This window comes from Carassius carassius, chromosome 42 (assembly GCF_963082965.1).
Source record: "Carassius carassius chromosome 42, fCarCar2.1, whole genome shotgun sequence".
Taxonomy (NCBI): Eukaryota; Metazoa; Chordata; class Actinopteri; order Cypriniformes; family Cyprinidae; genus Carassius; species Carassius carassius.
This window is the reverse complement of record NC_081796.1, coordinates 4,342,510-4,361,316: the sequence shown is the minus strand read 5'-3', so window position 1 is coordinate 4,361,316 and position 18,807 is coordinate 4,342,510. Positions and strand designations below refer to the sequence as shown.

The window sequence follows — 18,807 nt, the reverse complement described above, 5'->3', positions numbered from 1 at the left end:
TTGTAATATACCTGTACATACAATTGTCAATTTGTAAATTGTTATTCCTTACCTACTTATGTGTATTTTTATTTATTTTATTATGTGTTTTTTTTTTTTTTGTTCTGTCGCTGTGATTCTGTGCACTGCGGAAGCTTCTGTCACGAAAACAAATTCCTCAATATGGCAATCAAGCTCATTCTCAATCTCAAATGCAATGCCTTACCAGGTAAGCAACTGAGCAAGTTTACTATGTCAGAAAAGTCATATGAAGCTGATGTTTATCTGATGAAAATATACATTATTATTTCAGCTGGAAACTGAAGTGAAATGCATGTTTAGACATGTTTTTGGAAAAATTTGCTGTATGTACAGGAAAAGTTTTCCAGTGAGCCTATGCTGTCCAATTAACTAGAAAAAAAGAAAAATACTAAAATTAAGTGATTCTGAGATACCTAATTTTGCTAAGCAATACCACGAAAAACCTGCAACCCCCTAGTATAAGACCCTCCCCAAAACCCACAAATACATGGTTGCATCTCTACTGCCTAATCATCACTTTGTTGCCATGGAAACCTGAAGACGAAAATAGTTACTTGTAGATTATATGAGATATTTAAAGTACAGCCACCCCTCAAAAACACACAGCAAAGTATAAGCTCTTTGGATAATGTTCTTCAAATTCATGTAGATAGCAAATTTTCACCCAGTGAGTCTTTGATAGGCTTTAAACGCATTGATCAAACGCATCAATGTGTATCTGTGTACTAACAAAGTCGCTGAATGCAGCATTTTTCACCTCTGTTTATGATAAGGCTTTCAGTAGCATATTTATGAAACTGTGAAATAAGAACATGAAACATGATTTTCCACAGCGGTGACTCTGAGTAATGGAAGAGATTCAGTTGAGTCATCTGTCACATAGAAGTCTGCTTGTGCATATTTGTGTCTTTGCAGGACTACTTTGAAACGTTTCTGAAGATTGCTACATTTCCACAGGCTTCAACAGATGAGTATACCGATGACAGGATGACATCCGAAAATGGTCGAGCCATTCGCATGCTTGCTGCCGGTCGGTGTGCGCGTGTGTGTGGACGTGTGTTTGCGTGAATATCTCCTTTACAGATGGCCGCTCTCTGAAGGAGATTAGACTGGCTAGACTTCCCTATGACGAACACAGACAGAACATCCCAATTCTCTGGAGGAACAAGCAACTAAGCTAGCAGGCTTTCAAACCAAGTAGGCAGCAGAGACATAAAATGCTTCCCAGTCTCTCTATCAGAGTCCACTGAGCATCCAATATAGAGTGTAATTTATTATGCATCTTGTCCGCTGAATGAGGCCTAATGAATCAAGGAATTAGAGTTTATGGGTGGCAACAATCTCCAACCCACTGCTTCATTATAGCACACTGAATTGCATGTTCTGGTAATGGACAGGCCTGGGAAAAAATAAATAAAAATAATAAATTGTCTGGGTTGCCAGGTCTGCAGCATAACAGGTACTCAAAACTACCCCAATCGTGTTCCATTGGAAAATGGCTATCAAAATTGCTCCAAAATCCAAAATTCCCCTCCAAAAGGTTCCATCTCGATTTAAGTCGCGTTCCAACATGTGGACTAAAAAAAAACAGCTTGCGGCAGCAGTATAAAAGTAGCCCAATTCCACGGGAAAACTACAGACTAGGCAACATTGCTCCCAAACTACAGGCTTCTTATACATTTGACACAATTATAAATAACACAATAACAATTATACACTATCAAAAAAGCTTAACATTAACTGCTTAGTTAAATGGATTCACCAAAGTCACTTCCTACAGACATTCAAGGAAAGTGTGTTTGGTTTCTGACTCATTTTGCTTAGCTGCAAATCTATGAGCGCATTAAGATGCAAAAAAAAAAAAAAAGACAAAAGAAAATTTAGCTTGTTACTGGAAAAGCTAAAACTTTGAAACAGCTGCTCCCAAGAAATGTACAGTCATTATATTTCTACATAGTCTATGTTCATCTACTTTCAGTTAGTTACTCCCTGTTGAATACTTGGAACTGCATTGCATAACCAGAATAGAAAATGTTTCCTGTTACAGCTGTCAAAAAATATACATTGATCACGTCTTGTAAAAATGGGAATCACTACGTGTTTATTTTTTTTTTAATGTTAAGTAGATGGGCACCCAAAAAATGGTTCTACCGCCGCCACTGCGTCTGCAAAGTGCATTTACAGTTCTTGACCGCTGAGTGGCGCTTTAACCAAAAATTATCAAACAAGCGCATCAAAGCACATTTTCGCAAATAGCCGCCAGCAATGCCTCACCGATGTGTTACATTTGATGGTTGCAGTCGGGGAAAAGTAAAGAAAAGAACAAATTAGAACGAATTCAAGTAGGATAAATGTCAAGCCTATGAGCCTGTGCTTATATTTTCTCTAAGCTGCACAGTCTAACACCATATTTTGATCTGACACATTTAATAGGTGTGCAGTATTATTTATATAATATGAATTATGTGAATTATGTGTTATTATTTGAAATTGTGGTTTACTTTGCATCGGAGCATTAAAAGTGGTAGCCTATTTTAGTGAGCTAGGCTACATGGATTAATATGCAAAACATCAATATTCTCACATATTAGGCCTATATTTTAATTTATATTTTAAAATTCCTTTAATAAAACAACATGCATGTATAACAAAAGAAGTAATGTTATGGGTTGCCAAATTTTATGGGGCCATGTTTTTGTGTTAAATAATAAATTAATAAATAATAATAATAATAATAATAATAATAATATCCAAACAGGTTTTTTTAAAAGTTTAATTTCTTTTAACTTGACCTCGGTACTTTTATAATGCTACATCAGACGCAAGACTGTATAAAAGACACAAGACATGAACACAATGTTCAAAGACATCTATCTAGCCCATATTTATATACTTAACGAGAACAATGAAAATGTTTTGCAGAGAAAAACACAAAATCAGGTTCTGTGAATGTTCCCTAAAACAACATTACTTACATCCTTCAAACATAATGCAATCCAGTAATGCATTATGAGTTTAGTGGATCTTATCTTGAAGTTACACATGTGCATGTTGCCAATATAACAACATAGAAATAGCTAATTTGTATTAGATTAAATCATTGTTATTGATAATTTTCTCTACTGAATTAATTACATCCAAGATTATGATGCATTTTTAAGTGTAGAGTATCTTGAAAATTATTTAAAAAATCCAGTTCTTTCAGTACAAATATATATCAAAATACAATTTTATTACAACATTATTGATACTTTTCTGCATGAAATAAATTGCATTTATGATCGAAATTTGGAAAGACAAATCTATGCATGAACAATACATAATAATAGATTCTTTGTAAATCTGTATCTTATACTCATAGTATCATGGTAGCAAATATATATATATATATATATATATATATATATATATATATATATATATTTAGATTACCCTGCCATTCTATTAATGGTTAACTCAAGGGGAGGAATTGAAGAAAATATCATCTTATCATCTGTCATATTTCAGATTTATCAGGCAATCTCCCACTGGACTAAAGATTAACCAGAGTGCCATTGTGTTGGTCTGTATACCTATTCACCTTCCTTTCCCAAGATCCCATGGGTAAACATATAACCACATGTGCACAGAGCACAACATATTTCATGCTATCAGCCCTTGCGGTGATTAGACATAATTCAACTTTAGCACTCAAAGTACGGAGCTGTCGGGATGGAGGTCAACATGTGTAAATATCTCCACACTTATTAATGTGTCAACGTTCTAATATGGCCACAAACAGCCCACCGGGGACCTGTGGCGAAATAAAAATGGGTGGCTGAAACAAGGTTCGCGTGCCATTATTTTCACACGTCTTTACGACTCAATTTAGGTCGTGAGGAAATAAAAGAAGCCCACGTCAAAGACAAGGGTGCAGATGATTTACCGGGCCTGGATATGTGTGTGTGTGTGTGTGCGTGACTGCAGTAGCTCTCTCGGCTGGCGCGGGTGTCAGCGAGCAAAGTCTGCTAATAAATAAGACTTATTTGGATGACTCTCTTTAACCTTGGTTAAGAGGCCTGGATGCACAGGTTCCACCGGGGATCGGGTACGCTGTCATGAAACACTCAGTTGCCTGGCAGAAGCTTCAGTGTCTCGCATGAGCACAAAAAAGCCATTTCTCCCTTCCTAATTACGCAAACAGTCTCAATTAAAACTCACATTTTAAATGCAAATGAATGAGCTATTATCAAAATAGGTCTCTTTTTATCCCCAACACCCAGAATTCAAATTCCAGATGTAGGGCATGGTTAAGAATTTATTATATATATATATATATATATATATAATTTTTTTTTTTAACCAAGATGGTATAATGGTAAATGGTAGCTTATCTGACAGGTTTGTAATTGTGTTGCAGCTTTAAGAAGAGAGCCGGTAGCATCTGTAATGATGGTGACTTGCTTTGCATCAGGTTATTTTGCAGTTGTTTCTGAGCTGCTGGGGCGTACTAACACTGGAGGAGAGCGACAATTAGTAATTAAAATTCTGTTCAGCATGACAACGCTGTTTCATGCCTCATTTTTCACACACAGGAGGAATACACAATCCGCACCATGAACACAATAAGTAAATAACAGACAAACACTTACTGTCATAAGAGATGCAAATGAGCGGAGGGGAATTAAATCACAATGTGATGTGTTAATGGTTTACATAAACGTACAGTTTTACACATGTAACTGTGCAGATTACACATGCATGCTGTGTGGTGTACCTTATGTAATCAGCTGCCATGTTATTTAAGGTGATGTAATGATATGTTTGTGATGATTTGCTTACAATGAAAATTAAACAACATTGTGATTATCATAATGACAATGTATTTGGACATTAAAGTGAGTCTGTCATTAGTCTGTTTGACAGTCCTTCCTAGCAAACTGCGAAAATGAGAAGGTCAAAGCCATTCTGACGTATTTACAGTAGAACTTTGAATTTTTTTACAATTTTATTTAACTTTTTTTCTTTGAGATAATATACACTAATGAATAATGCACAATAATGCCAGAAACATGCAATAATAATAATAATTATATAGATATATACAGGTGCTGGTCATATAATTAGAATATCATCAAAAAGACTGATATATTTCTAATGTTTATTTCTTTTAATTTTGATGATTATAACTGACAACTAAGGAAAATCGCAAATTCAGTAGCCTAGAGCCACTAGTTCGCTGCCCTGAAGCGGCGGACCGGCAGGTGACGACCGTACTAGCCGCTCTAGAGACCTCCGTAGAGGTAGCGAGCCTCCTAGCACCACTACGTTACCAGGCGGTAACTGAGAGAAGCGCTTTGCCAGAGATTGCTGTACCCTGGAACACCAGCAGGGTTGTTAGACCGATCTCCTGAGGGCACTGAGGAGAGACGGGCACCGTGTAATGCGGTGTACACCGCTCTTCCCCAGAGATTGCCTTCAACAGATCAGCCTGGTATGCCTGTAACACTGCCATAGTGTTCAGCGCAGCACCAGCCAAAGATGCGGGAGGTATACAGTTTGCTCCATGACTTCGACAGCTCATCATGAAGGTCAGAAACCTCTTGTTCGCGTGGCCAATCAAGCTGCAACCTGTCCACAGCGCGAGTAACCTCTCGCGAGAGGAACGCTCATAGGTGGGCTGCTCATGGGCAGAAAACCCAAGAGATATATAATCCTCCTCGTGAACCGAAGAAACACCAGAGCAAGCTTCATGATCATGAGAGAGGATGCGTGGATCCGGTGATACCACAAGCGAAAAGGACGAGCCCGTCACTCGCTCGTCACGCAGATCCGCACAAGAGCCTTTCCATGAAAAGGTGGGTGCGGTCTGAAAATAGCTCAGACGAGCATGAAGCATCTTCACTGAGAGCAGTTCACAATGCTTGCACTCACCCGTCTCTAAAGCCAGAACCGCGTGCTCTTCCCCCAAACAAACAAAACAGTAATCATGTGTATCCAGCTTATACATAAGACGAGATTATGGAGGAACACAACACCGTTTCGTTGGCTCATCCTACGAAGATCTGTAACTGACGAAAAGAATCTTACTGACGCACACATGCACAGAATGATCAGAAGACAAAAGACCTGTGGATGCACCTCTGGCGTATCTATTTATAGTCCCGTGTTGCAGGCGCGTGCCCCGATGACGTCATCAACCGAGGCTATATTACCACCGGGTCAATTCTTTTGACGTGTTACACACATTATTCACAGCTAGTCACGAATAAGACTTTTCCCAATGTGCTGAGTAGCGCAGCATCGACTGAAGCTTTCGAAAGGGAATATAACTTTGGACCACTCAGCAGCAGTCCAGTCCTTTTGAAGTGAGATGCTTATGACGCTGTCTGTTGTTCAAGTGTGGATTGACACAAGGAATGCGACAGCTGAAACCCATGTCTTGCATACGTCTGTGCATAGTGGTTCTTGAAGCACTGACTCCAGCTGCAGTCCACTCTTTGTGAAACTCCCCTACATTTTTAAATGGGTTTTGTTTCACAACTCTCTCTAGGCTGCAGTTATCCCTATTGCTTTTACACTTTTTTTTACCACATCTTTTCCTTCCCTTCGCCTCTCTATTAATGTGCTTGGACCAGAGATGCTCACAAGTCTCTGAGCTAGAGTCCAAGTCAAGTCTCAAGTCTCTGAGCTTGAGTCCAAGTCAAGTCTCAAGTCTCTGAGCTAGAGTCCAAGTCAAGTCTCAAGTCTCTTTATTATATTAAGTCTCTGGTTATAATAAATGTTGCATCACGTACAGCGACCCATCCAAGCTGCTTAGAACACTGCATAGCTATATATAAGGAATTCAAAGCATGTAATATGTTATTATGACACCTCTATCTATTAGCATACAGTATCAGCTTTGATTTTGGTATATAATCAGTGTAAACAGGCTATTGCAACATGACAAAAACACCAAGAATGCTTTACTTTTAAGTTAATATCTGTATTTTGCATTGTAGCATGAACACACAGTACAGTACAGACCAAAAATTAAGAAAGACCAAATATGGTCAAACATCACATTGTAGCAATCTGTGCAATCCGAAATTTTCTTCTAGAATGATAATTTTTATTAAGCTCGTATATTTAAGTTCAATAATTTCACTTAAATCACAATGCAAATTAATTGTCATTTAAGTGAAATTACTGAACTTAAATATACAAGCTTTATAAAAATGATTATTCTAGAAGAAAATTTCAGATTGCACTTAGAGGCTTTTGCATCTGAACTCTTCATACTATCCACAAAAATTAACACACTACAGTGCAGAATTATTAGGCACATTGATTTTCTGATCATTTTTTATTGTGCCTGGGAATAAAAAATAATCAGAAAATCAACGTGCCTAATAATTCTGCACGCACTGTACACTTCCTTATGATAGAGAATCCTCAATTATTTGTTATTTACTTAGTGGCTGGATAGCACAACATTCAAACGCTCAACATTTTTAGAGTGAATGTGAAGCAACTGACCAACTTATGGCCTGTAACTTGTTCAGAACAAAATGTTTAGAAATAATAAAATAAAAAAAATCCAAAGGATGAGATTAGACTGGTTAACCGGGCCACAAAAACATTTCTGGCTTCTAGGTGTCCTTCAGTGGCCTAAGAACTAGAAAAGTCTTAAGCAACAGAATGGTTACATTTCAAAAAGATCACGCTTGACAGTGTCTTTGCACTAAGTCTGGCTCGGTGAGGGCGCATTATAAGGCCTCCATGACTAAATACCCTTTCCACTGGTGCACATGTGGCTGGAACTGCAAGCAGTTTCATAGACACAAGATAAAGCATTGGGAAGACCTTTGCATGCTTTTGCCAGAAATCCATACAGTCAACTTCTTCTTCAGAGCCCACCTGGATGTAGCGAATGACCTCATCTTTGCAGGATGTGTGATGGTCTGCATTTTTTTTGGTACTCTTCTTGCAGTAGCCAGAGAAAAGACGTGGAGTTTTAGCAGGTACTGGTGGCTCCTCCTCATCTTCTCCACTGCTGCCCTCAGGTATGGTGACTTTCTGAGCCTCAACCAAGAAAAGGTCTGAAAATATTCCACAAAAATGATGGTTCGTTACAATATTATGACGTTAATACACTTAATGCACAGTGGTGATGATTAAGTCATGAGTCAATAAAAAGTAAGAGAAGATTTTAATATGTTAGATGCTGAATGTGATGATAATCTTTTAAATCTGTTAATGTGTATTCACCTACCTATCATCATCTCCTTCACCTCACTCTTGACTTCATCTGGTGTGAGGACATCTTGTTCTAGCCAAAAGAGGCAGAATGATGGGTCTAGTAGTGCAGACAACATGTAGACCATATTTCCAAATGGAAGCTCTATGGAGGGTTGTGCTGTTTCATCCATTCTGACATTTGCAAACATCCCCTGGAAACGGCGTTGGAGTGACATCTGCAGTGCTTTCACTAAGCCAACCAGGTGACGAGATGCATTCAGCATATGGATGAGGTGGCTGTTGAGTGAGAGTACACAAGGTAGAGCCGCACTGACAGTCACCACCTTCTCTCCTTGTGTAAGGTCTGTTGCTTGCAGAAATGGGGCTAAAATGTCCACAAGCTCTTTGAGCTGACTCCATTCTCTGGCTGATAAGCACAGACCTTTATGTCCTTGGGCTTCCAGGAGAGAGTTTAGGCGTTGGTGATCCAGGTCAGTGACTGCCTCCACAAGGCGAAGAGTTGTGTTTCATCGTTTGGACACAGCTGAGGGGATGCTTCGGCTTGCTCCATACTCCACCTCAAATGCTTCCTTCAGTCTACAAGTAGAATGGAGTAAACTGCAAAATTTTGTCACTTTTGCCATTGCACTGTTCAGCGTTTTTGTGTCCTTTAGTCCATCTCTTACAACAACCTGCAATGAATGTGCAAAGCACTGCAGCCGCTGCTGCAGACAGCTGCTCTGGATGGATTTCACGTCATCCTGGTATTCCTCACTTAATTCCTCCCACATGCAGCTGTTTCCCAGCTCATCTTCATCATCATCTTCATCTTCATTGTTAGTTTTAGCAGAAGGGAAACAAACTGTGAAGGCTTTCTTCATATTTGAGGCATTATCACAGATAATGTAATCCAATTTATGTTTTATATTAAAGTTGTCACATATCTCCTCAAATTTCTCACTTATTCTCTCTCCAGTGTGTGACCCATTGAATCGTTCACAACTTAGGAGAAATGTCTGCAGTCTTCATGGGCAGTCTTTCTCCTCCACTTCCATGAAGTGGGCTGTTACCCCAGCAGATACGTAGTACGTCACGTGTTACGTGGGCAGGTTATATAGGTAACGGAGGGAGGGAATAACAGCGAGCTCATCAGACGTTTACTAAAAATTAACATTGTTCACGAGTCCCGCAGCTCGAGTCCGAGTCGAGTCTGAAGTCTTTCGAGGATGAGTCTCGAGTCGAGTCTGAAGTCACTGTGTGTGCGACTTAAGTCGCACTCGAGTCCGAGTCTCAAACTCGAGTCCCCATCTCTGGCTTGGACACAGAGCTCTATGAACAGCCAGCCTCTTTAGCAATGACCTTTTGTGTCTTGCCCTCCTTGTGCAAGGTGTCAATGGTCGTCTTTTGGACAACTGTCAAGTCAGCAGTCTTTCCTATGAGTGTGTATCCTACAGAACTAATATATAATATATATATATTAGGGGTGTAACGGTACGCAAAATCACGGTTCGGTACGTACCTCGGTTTTAAAGTCACGGTTCGGTTCATTTTTGGTACAGTAAGGGAAAAAAATGCAAACATTAAACTGCAGGTTGTTAATTTGTATAAACTTTTAACAATTTGTTTACACTTTTTTTAAAAATACTTTTTAATAAAATATATATAAAATTAAAAAAGAATAAGAAATAAAATACTGCTGCAAAGTTCTCCACTAAATAAAATACTCTCTCAAACCACTATCACATAATAAAATATAATGAAAAAATATAAATAAATAACTATGATTACAGTGCAGCATTACCAATCCCAGCTTGTAGGCCTGCTCATATTTAAAAAAATATATAACTTTTCCAAAGTGTAAGGTGCAGCATCAACAGTTTCAGTTTTTAGACCTGCTCAGATTTCGTTATTGTGTTGGACCGATCGGAATTAAGAGCAAAGGTCTGTTTAAATGCCGACTGGAGCTGCATTTGAATTACAATGGTTTTTTTCTTAGTTGTAGTGATGTTCACACTCGCGTGATGCCTTTTGAAAACCTTAGGCCGGTGACACACTGGCATATTGCACCTGTCAAACATAGTCTATTTTGCCGTCAATACTGTTGACGGTGTCCTTTATCAGTATGCTTTATATTAATGCTCAACATGAAGTATAGATATTGTTGTCATGAAGACAAGATCCTGGTCTGTCGGCGGTCTCCCTCTATGTCACCTACAGTAGCAGCAGCGTGCCAGCGCCACGTCAGGCACGATTCTGGTGTGTAACACAGAAAACGCGAAGCAGCCGTCACGCAACTGACACGCAGCAGAAACGCCACTCTCATGACACGCAGCCAGTGTGTCGTCGGCATTCAGCTGCAGGGCAGGATTTGCGCTGAACGCGGAGACTTCCGCCACTTAATATGTTCATTTGGAAATACGAAAATGTACTTATGTTCCCCGCACAAAATATTGCATGCGGTCATTCGGTACACACGTGCACCGTACCAAAAGTCCTGTACCGAAAGGGTCCGGTACAAATACACGTACCGTTACACCCCTAATATATATATATATATATATGTGTATATATATATATATATATATATATATATATATATATATATATATATATATATATATATATATGTATATATATATTATATATATATATATATATATATATATATATATATATATATATATACACTCACCGAAAGGATTATTAGGAATACCATACTAATACTGTGTTTGACCCCCTTTTGCCTTCAGAACTCCCTTAATTCTATGTGGCATTGATTCAACAAGGTGCTGAAAGCATTCTTTAGAAATGTTTGCCCATATTGATAGGATAGCCTCTTGCAGTTGATGGAGATTTGTGGGATGCACATCCAGGGCACGAAGCTTCCATTCCACCACATCTCAAAGATGCTCTATTGGGTTGAGATCTGGTGACTGTGGGGGCCATTTGAGTACAGTGAACTCATTGTCATGTTCAAGAAACCGATTTGAAATGATTTGAGCTTTGTGACATGGTGCATTATCCTGCTGGAAGCAGCCATCAGAGGATGGGTAAACGGTGGTCATAAAGGGATGGACATGGTCAGAAACAATGCTAAGGTAGGCCGTGGCATTTAAACGATGCCCAATTGGCACTTAGGGACCTAAAGTATGCCAAGAAAACATCCCCCACACCATTACACCACGACCACCAGCCTGCACAGTGGTAACAAGGCATGATGGATCCATGTTCTCATTCTGTTTACGCCAAATTCTGACTCTACCATCTGAATGTCTCAACAGAAATCGAGACTCATCAGACCAGGTAACATTTTTCCAGTCTTCAACTGTCCAATTTTGGTGAGCTCATGCAAATTGTAGCTTCTTTTTCCTATTTGTAGTGGAGATGAGTGGTACCCGGTGGGGTCTTCTGCTGTTGAAGCCCATCCACCTCAAGGCTGTGCGTGTTGTGGCTTCACAAATGCTTTGCTGCATACCTCGGTTGTAATGAGTGGTTATTTCAGTCAAAGTTGCTCTTCTATCAGCTGTAAATGTAAATCCCATGGCAAAACATAGAAACAAATAGAGACATCATTAGCATAGCTGCTGTTCCAACAAAGTAAAATTAATTAGTTTAACCCAAGCTAAAGAATAAGAATGCACATTTGATCAGATACAACAATCCTCACAATTTAAGATACATTATTTAAATGCTTGGCGAAAGAGATGCGTTTTTTATCTAGATTTAAACAGAGAGAGTGTGTCTGAACCCCGAACATTATCAGGAAGGCTATTCCAGAGTTTGGGATCCAAATGTGAAAAAGCTCTACCTCCTTTAGTGGACTTTGCTATCCTAGGAACTACCAAAAGTCCAGCGTTTTGTTACCTTAGGGAGCGTGATGGGTTGTAGCGTGGTAGAAGGCTAGTTAGATACGCAGGAGCTAAACCATTTAGGGCCTTATAGGTAAGTAATGATAATTTGTAACTGATACGGAACTTAATAGGTAGTCAGTGCAGAAACTGTAAAATTGGGGTAATATGATCATATTTTCTTGACCTGGTAATGACTCTAGCTGCTGCATTTTGGACTACCTGTAGCTTGTTTATTGAAGAAGCAGGACAACCACCTAGAATTACAATAGTCCAGTCTAGAGGTCATGAATGCATGAACTAGCTTTTCTGCATCAGAAACAGACAACATGTTTCGTAGCTTGGCAATGTTTCTAAGATGGAAGAATGCAGTTTTTGTAACATGGGAAATATGATTTTCAAAAGACAAGTTGCTGTCTAATATAACACCCAGATTTTTGAATGTAGAAGAAGTAAAAGTATATCCGTCTAGTTGCAGATTGTAATCTACAAGATTCTGTGTAGTGTTTTTTGGTCCAATAATTAATATCTCTGTCTTATCCGAATTTAATTGGAGAAAATTATTGGTCATCCAATCTTTTATATTTTTAACACACTCTGTTAGCTTAGATAATTTAGAGGTTTCATCTGGTCTAGTTGAGATATATAGCGGAGTATCATCAGCATAACAGTGGAAGCTAATTCCGTATTTTCTAATAATATTACCAAGGGGCAACATGTATATTGAAAATAGAAGGGGACCTAGAACGGATCCTTGTGGCACTCCATATTTTACTGATGATAAATAAGATGACTCCCCATTTAAGTAAACAAAATGGTAGCGATCGGACAGGTAGGATCTAAACCATCTTAGAGCCTGCCCTTGAATACCTGTATAGTTTTGTAATCGATCTATGAGTATGTCATGATCTATGGTGTCGAACGCAGCACTGAGATCAAGTAAGACTAGAAATGAGATGCAGCCTTGATCTGATGCAAGAAGCAGGTCATTTGTAATTTTAACAAGTGCAATTTCTGTGCTATGGTGGGGCCTGAAACCTGACTGAAATTCTTCATACAGATCATTTTTGTGCAGGAAGGTGCTCAATTGAGCAGACACAACTTTTTAAAAAAATTTTAGACATAAATGGAAGATTTGAAATAGGCCTATAATTTGCCAGTTCACTAGGATCTAGTTTTGGTTTCTTAATAAGAGGCTTAATAACCACCAGCTTGAATGGTTTTGGGGCATGACTTAAAGATAATGACGAGTTAATAATATTGAGAAGCGGTTCTTCGGCTACAGGTAACAACTATTTCAGTAATTTAGTGGGTACAGGATCTAATAAACATGTTGTTGGTTTAGATACAGTGATAAGTTTATTTAGCTCTTCCTGTCCTATATTTGTAAAGCACTATAGTTTATCTTTGGGTGCCATGGATGAAACTGAAGTGTTAGATGCTGTAGAATCTACATTTGCTATTGTATTTCTAATGTTATCTATTTTATCAGTGAAGAAATTCATAAAGTCATTACTATTTAACATTGGAGGAATATTTAAATCAGGTGGCGTCTGGTAATTTGTTAATTTAGCCACTGTGCTAAATAAAAACCTTGGATTGTTTTGGTTATTTTCTATGAGTTTGTGGATATGCTCTGCCCTAGCAGTTTTTAGAGCCTGTCTATAGCTGGGCATACTGTTTTTCCATGCGATTCTAAAAACTTCCAAGTTAGTTTTTCTCCATTTGCGTTCAAGACTACGAGTTACTTTCTTGAGAGAGTGAGTATTACTGTTATACCATGGCACAGTGCGTTTTTCTCTAACCTTTTTCAATTTGATGGGGGCAACAGCTTCTAATGTATTAGAGAAAATAGTGCCCATGTTGTCAGTCATTTCGTCTAATTCATGTGTATTTTTGGATACAAATAGCAGTTGAGATAGATCAGGCAGGTTATTTGCGAATCTGTCTTTGGTGACTGGAACAATAGTTCTGCCCAGACGGTAACGCTGAGACATATAGTTAATATCAGTGATATGCAGCATGCACGATACAAGAAAACTTCTGTAGCATCATCACTTTGAGGTACGATATATATAGCAGTAAGATCGATTCCATGCGATATAATTAAATCTAGTGTATGATTAAAACGATGACTGGGCCTGGTGACATTTTGCTTGACTCCAAAAGAGTTTATTAGGTCAGTAAGCGCAAGTACTAATGCATCATTTGTATTATCAACGTGAATATTAAAATCTCCCATGATTAGCGCCTTATCAACTGTAACCAGAAGGTCTGAGAGGAAATCTGCAAATTATTTTAGGAATTATGTATACGGCCCTGCTGGTCTATACACAGTAGCCAGAGCAAGAGATACATTAGGTTTCTTTTGCATGTCTGACAGTGTAACATTAAGCAGAAGTATTTCAAATGAGTTAAACCTGTATTCTGGGTAACATTGAGAATATCACTATATATTGTTGCAACACCTCCGCCAAGACCAGTCTGACGGGGCACGTGCTTATAACAGTAGTTTGGTGGAGTCGACTCATTTAGACCAAAATAATCATTTGGTTTTAGCAAGGTTTCAGTCAAGCAGAGTACATCAAAACTATTATCTGTGATCATTTCATTTACAATAACTGCTTTGGGTGTGAGTGATCCAATATTTATGAGCCCAAACTTTAAAGATTGATTTTGTTCATTTACTTTACATGTTTCTGGTTTAATCACGATAAGATTTTTTCTAGATCCTACATTAAATTTATATTTTGACCTCACTATTCAGGGAAAAGACACAGTCTGTCACGGTTCATGAATTCACTCTCTCTCTTTCGTCTAGAGTGCTGTTGTGTGTGTGTGTGTGTGTGTGGGCGTGGTCACTGATCAGCGATGATCAGCAGCGCCAGCTGGTTTCAATTGTTTGTTCCTATATAAGTTCAGTAACTTGTGTTTCATGTTGTCAGATCGTTGTTTCTCCCCGGTGTGCTCCCGTGCTGTTCCTGTGTCCTTAGTTCCTGCCTAGTCTTCCTGTCTTCGTCGTTCGTTCCTGGATCGTCACTCAGCACTGGATTTACAGCTTCTTCACGAGGATTACTCACTCATCGGAATTCAAGGGATCATCACTGGACCGAGCACCACCACCTGTTGTCCACCGAAGTCCCTGCATCATCTGTCCATCAGCCTTGTGTCCGCCCGCCTGTGTCTCCTGTGATCTTGCTCATTATCTGACCCTTGTGCTGTTTGTCAATAAATACGCCTTGCGTTTACATCCTGTGTCTGTCATACGTTACACAGTCTTAATAGATTGTACAGTACAAGTACTTTTATCATTTAAGCGGGTGGAACAAAAGTCATCATAATAGTTATTTGAGAATTGTCTTACTAGTCACATGGAGCGAAGTGTCCTGGAGATGTTGTCAGAGAGCAGCTCCGCTCCGCCTCTGCGGGTGCAGACCATCAGCGCGAAACAGCCTAAGACGCTCCCAGAAAAGATTCCAGTTATTAACAAATAGCAGTTTCTGATCTTTACACCATGACAAAAACCATTCATTTAAAGCAAAAAGTCTACTGAACTTTTTGTGTCCTCGTCGAAACGTGGGCAGTGGTCCTGACACGATGATCGTCGCCGCGGGCGTCGTGCTGCGAACCGTCTCGATCAGGCTGCTGAAGTCCCTCTTCAGCGTCTCCGTCTGCCGCAGCGTGGTGTCATTAACCCCGTCATGAAGCACGACCGCTCTGGGGCTCTCGTCGGCATTCAGGATCTCGGGTATCTGCGCAGAAACATCGAGAATACGAGCACCAGGGTTACAATGAGTGTGCACTTTACCTTCGACTAATGTAGCACGGACGTGTCGGACGATGGAGTCTCCAATGATCACAGCGTCGTGTCCTGTCTCGCGGAGCGGAGCGAAGCGGTTCCGTGTGGAGATCTCGAAGACAGGAGGGGGAGAAGTCGTCGCCCGGGGCCTGGTCCACGTCCTCCGCTTTGGATGCACCCAGGGTCTGTGGTGTCCCGGCGCCGAAGTGAAGGACATCTGGGAAGATCGCGTCCTGGGTGCACCGGGCCTGTGCAGAGAAACACACGGAGTAGACGTGTGGGACTGTTAACAGCACGCTGTATTCTTACCCTGGACTTGTGAGTGTCAGCCCGGGATGATTCCAGCGCGGCTCTCCGCTCTCTCAGCTGGGCCTTCCTCACCTCCAGGTCGCAAATCTGCTTCTCCACGGCCTCGAGCTCGAGCTGCACCGAATGCAGCTCGAACGTGTCCTCGCCTGCAATCAAAGGTAGACATTCATCCGCCATTAAAGCAAGTAACAGTGAGTACAGCAATGGTAATGTGTGTGAATACAGTATTAGCAATATAAGCGCAGTTAGCAGCAACCACGCCGCTGATGCTAATGGGCTATAAGCTAATAGCAGACCCAGGAGATCAAAATAAAACTAGTGATAACGAGGCGCTCTGATTGTTTTTGTTGTAGAATACAATAGAGGATATATTCACACGTTATATAAAAGGAAAGGATGGTGTATAAAATTGATTTTTAAGATAAATATAGTTGATAAAAAGAATATAGTGATGGAGCTCAAATGCAGTAAAGGCGCCAACAACAAACAGGAAGTCAATCCTCATAAGGCTGTGGTTCTCTTGGTTGGTTGTGCATAATTTTCTTCCACACTTTTTCCTTCCACTCAACTTTCTGTTAACATGCTTGGATACAGCACTCGGTGACATCCAGCTTCTTTGGCAGTGAATGTTTGTGGCTTACCCTCCTTGTGAAAGGTGTCAATGATTGTCTTCTGGACAACTGTCAGATCAGCAGTCTACCCCATGATTGTGTAGCCTAGTGAACCAAACTGAGAGACTGTATTGAAGGCTCAGGAAACCTTTGAAGGTGTTTTGAGTTGATTAGCTGATTGGCATGTCACCATATTCTAATTTGATGAGAATGGGTTTTTGTTAAAATCATCTAAAACCAAAATCATCACAATTAAAATAACCAAAGACTTAAACTACTTCAGTCTGTGTGCATTGAATTTAATACACGAGTTACACAATTTGAATTAAATTACTGAAATAAATAAATTATATATATATATATATATATATATATATATATATATATATATATATATATATATATATATATATATAGTTTGTTTTACCTGTATTTTGAATATTGCATTGCGTTTTTTTATGGTTAACACAATTATTTGTAAAATGTATAGATAATTACCAGTACAGTTCTATTTCTCTTTATAATATAAATACATTTTTATAATAAATACTGTTGCTGTTTATTATGTTAAACAAAAACTAGACTTTTACTGTTGACTTAGTGTGTTTTTTTTTTCAATTAAACATACTGAATCTAAGTAGCAAAAATGGATGCTTGGTTGAAAGAGAGAAAAAGCCTATTTAAATCATTTCTGATCAAATCAACTGACTGCATTACTGATTATCACTAAAAAGCTAAAATATATATTTGCTCTATCACCTGTCACTTTTTATGTAATTGACATCTAATCAAATTATATTTTGTAAGTGTGATTTGTTGTAATGGACACATGTGGGCATTTATCACAAGCACACGACCAGTTAGTATGATTGAATGCAGACACTGGTGTGTCTCCAGGGACGGTGTCTGTGGGACTCATCGATTATTGTCAGTCAGTTATCAGTATTTCTCCTGGTATGTGGAGGTCTCAGCAGAGCAAGAGCCCACAGTCTCCGCGGCTCCTCAGCATTTAACCTGAGCCTCCACACTCTCGGCTCTTTCATCAAAAGCATCCTGCCTATTTTGTTTCCCAGCACCGCTGAGAGTTATTACTCATGACAACAACTGCAGTGCTCTCTTTTCTCTTTCTGCCTTTCTCTCCACTCGCCACTTGCTGGGATTGTATTACCCAGTGATATTCTAGCACTCTCTATTAAATATGCATGAACCCTAGAGATTAAATTAATTTTGGTAATGCTCACTTTTGAATGTTCAAATATGCCTTCATCTGCCTTTGTATCAAATCTTGAATGTGTAATTTCATTTAGGATAGAGGCAGAAGATTAAAGCAGCACCATTTGGCCAGTGATCAATGCAATGCTGAAAAAGAAACACAAAAAAACATATCAATATCTGGGGGTAATTTGGATGAAAACTGGGCTTCGGTTGAAAGGCCTTAAGATATTTGAATGACTGGAGTGAATTAAACTAAATGTTTACCAAAAAAAAAAAAAAAGAAAATTGTTACCATTTATTCCCCTCTCATCTCATTCCATAACTCAAATCACTGACATACTATTATAGTTGTATAATATTTATAATATATACATATATACATGACAATGTAAACTGCATGATGACATAAATTGAAAAACACTTATCAATTCAGCACCAAAATAAATTTAACTTGTAGTTATTAAAACCATACAAATAGCCTATGGCAGAAATGTTAAATGTTATGTTATCACTTAAGTATTGGGGAATATTTAACTTTTATAGAAGTTGTTTTTGAAGTTTATACATTTTTAGCTTTTGTTTTTTGTCTAGAAACCAGTCAATATCTGGTGTGACCACCATTTGCCTCACGCAGTGAAACACATCTTCTTCACATAGAGTTGATCAGGTTGTTGATTGTTGCCTGTGGGATGTTGGTCCACTCCTCTTCAATGGCTGTGTGAAGTTGCTGGATATTGGCAGGAACTGGAACACGTTGTCATATACGCCAATCCAGAGCATCCCAATATGCTCAATGGGTGAT

General features: G+C 39.0%; 1 protein-coding gene across 1 annotated transcript; it reads right to left on the bottom strand.

The window, feature by feature from the left end:
• Positions 1–7,361: 7,361 nt before the first annotated feature.
• On the bottom strand, positions 7,362–8,852 carry LOC132124271 (uncharacterized). Its single transcript, XM_059535215.1, has 2 exons — positions 8,258–8,852; positions 7,362–8,084 (listed from the first exon to the last, which is right to left on the bottom strand). Exons 1-2 carry the CDS (start codon positions 8,505–8,507, stop codon positions 7,672–7,674), a joined length of 663 nt encoding a protein of 220 aa, XP_059391198.1. The 5' UTR covers positions 8,508–8,852; the 3' UTR covers positions 7,362–7,671.
• Between the last annotated feature and the right edge of the window lie 9,955 nt (positions 8,853–18,807).

What these genes read in the sequence shown, in the direction of transcription:
- LOC132124271 (XM_059535215.1), bottom strand. Translation starts at nt 8,507, where the DNA reads ATGCTGAATGCATCTCGTCACCTGGTTGGCTTAGTGAAAGCACTGCAG. An exon ending in GGTGAAGGAGATGATGATAG is followed by an intron (nt 8,085 to 8,257) that starts GTAGGTGAATAC and finishes GAATATTTTCAG; the next exon opens with ACCTTTTCTTGGTTGAGGCT.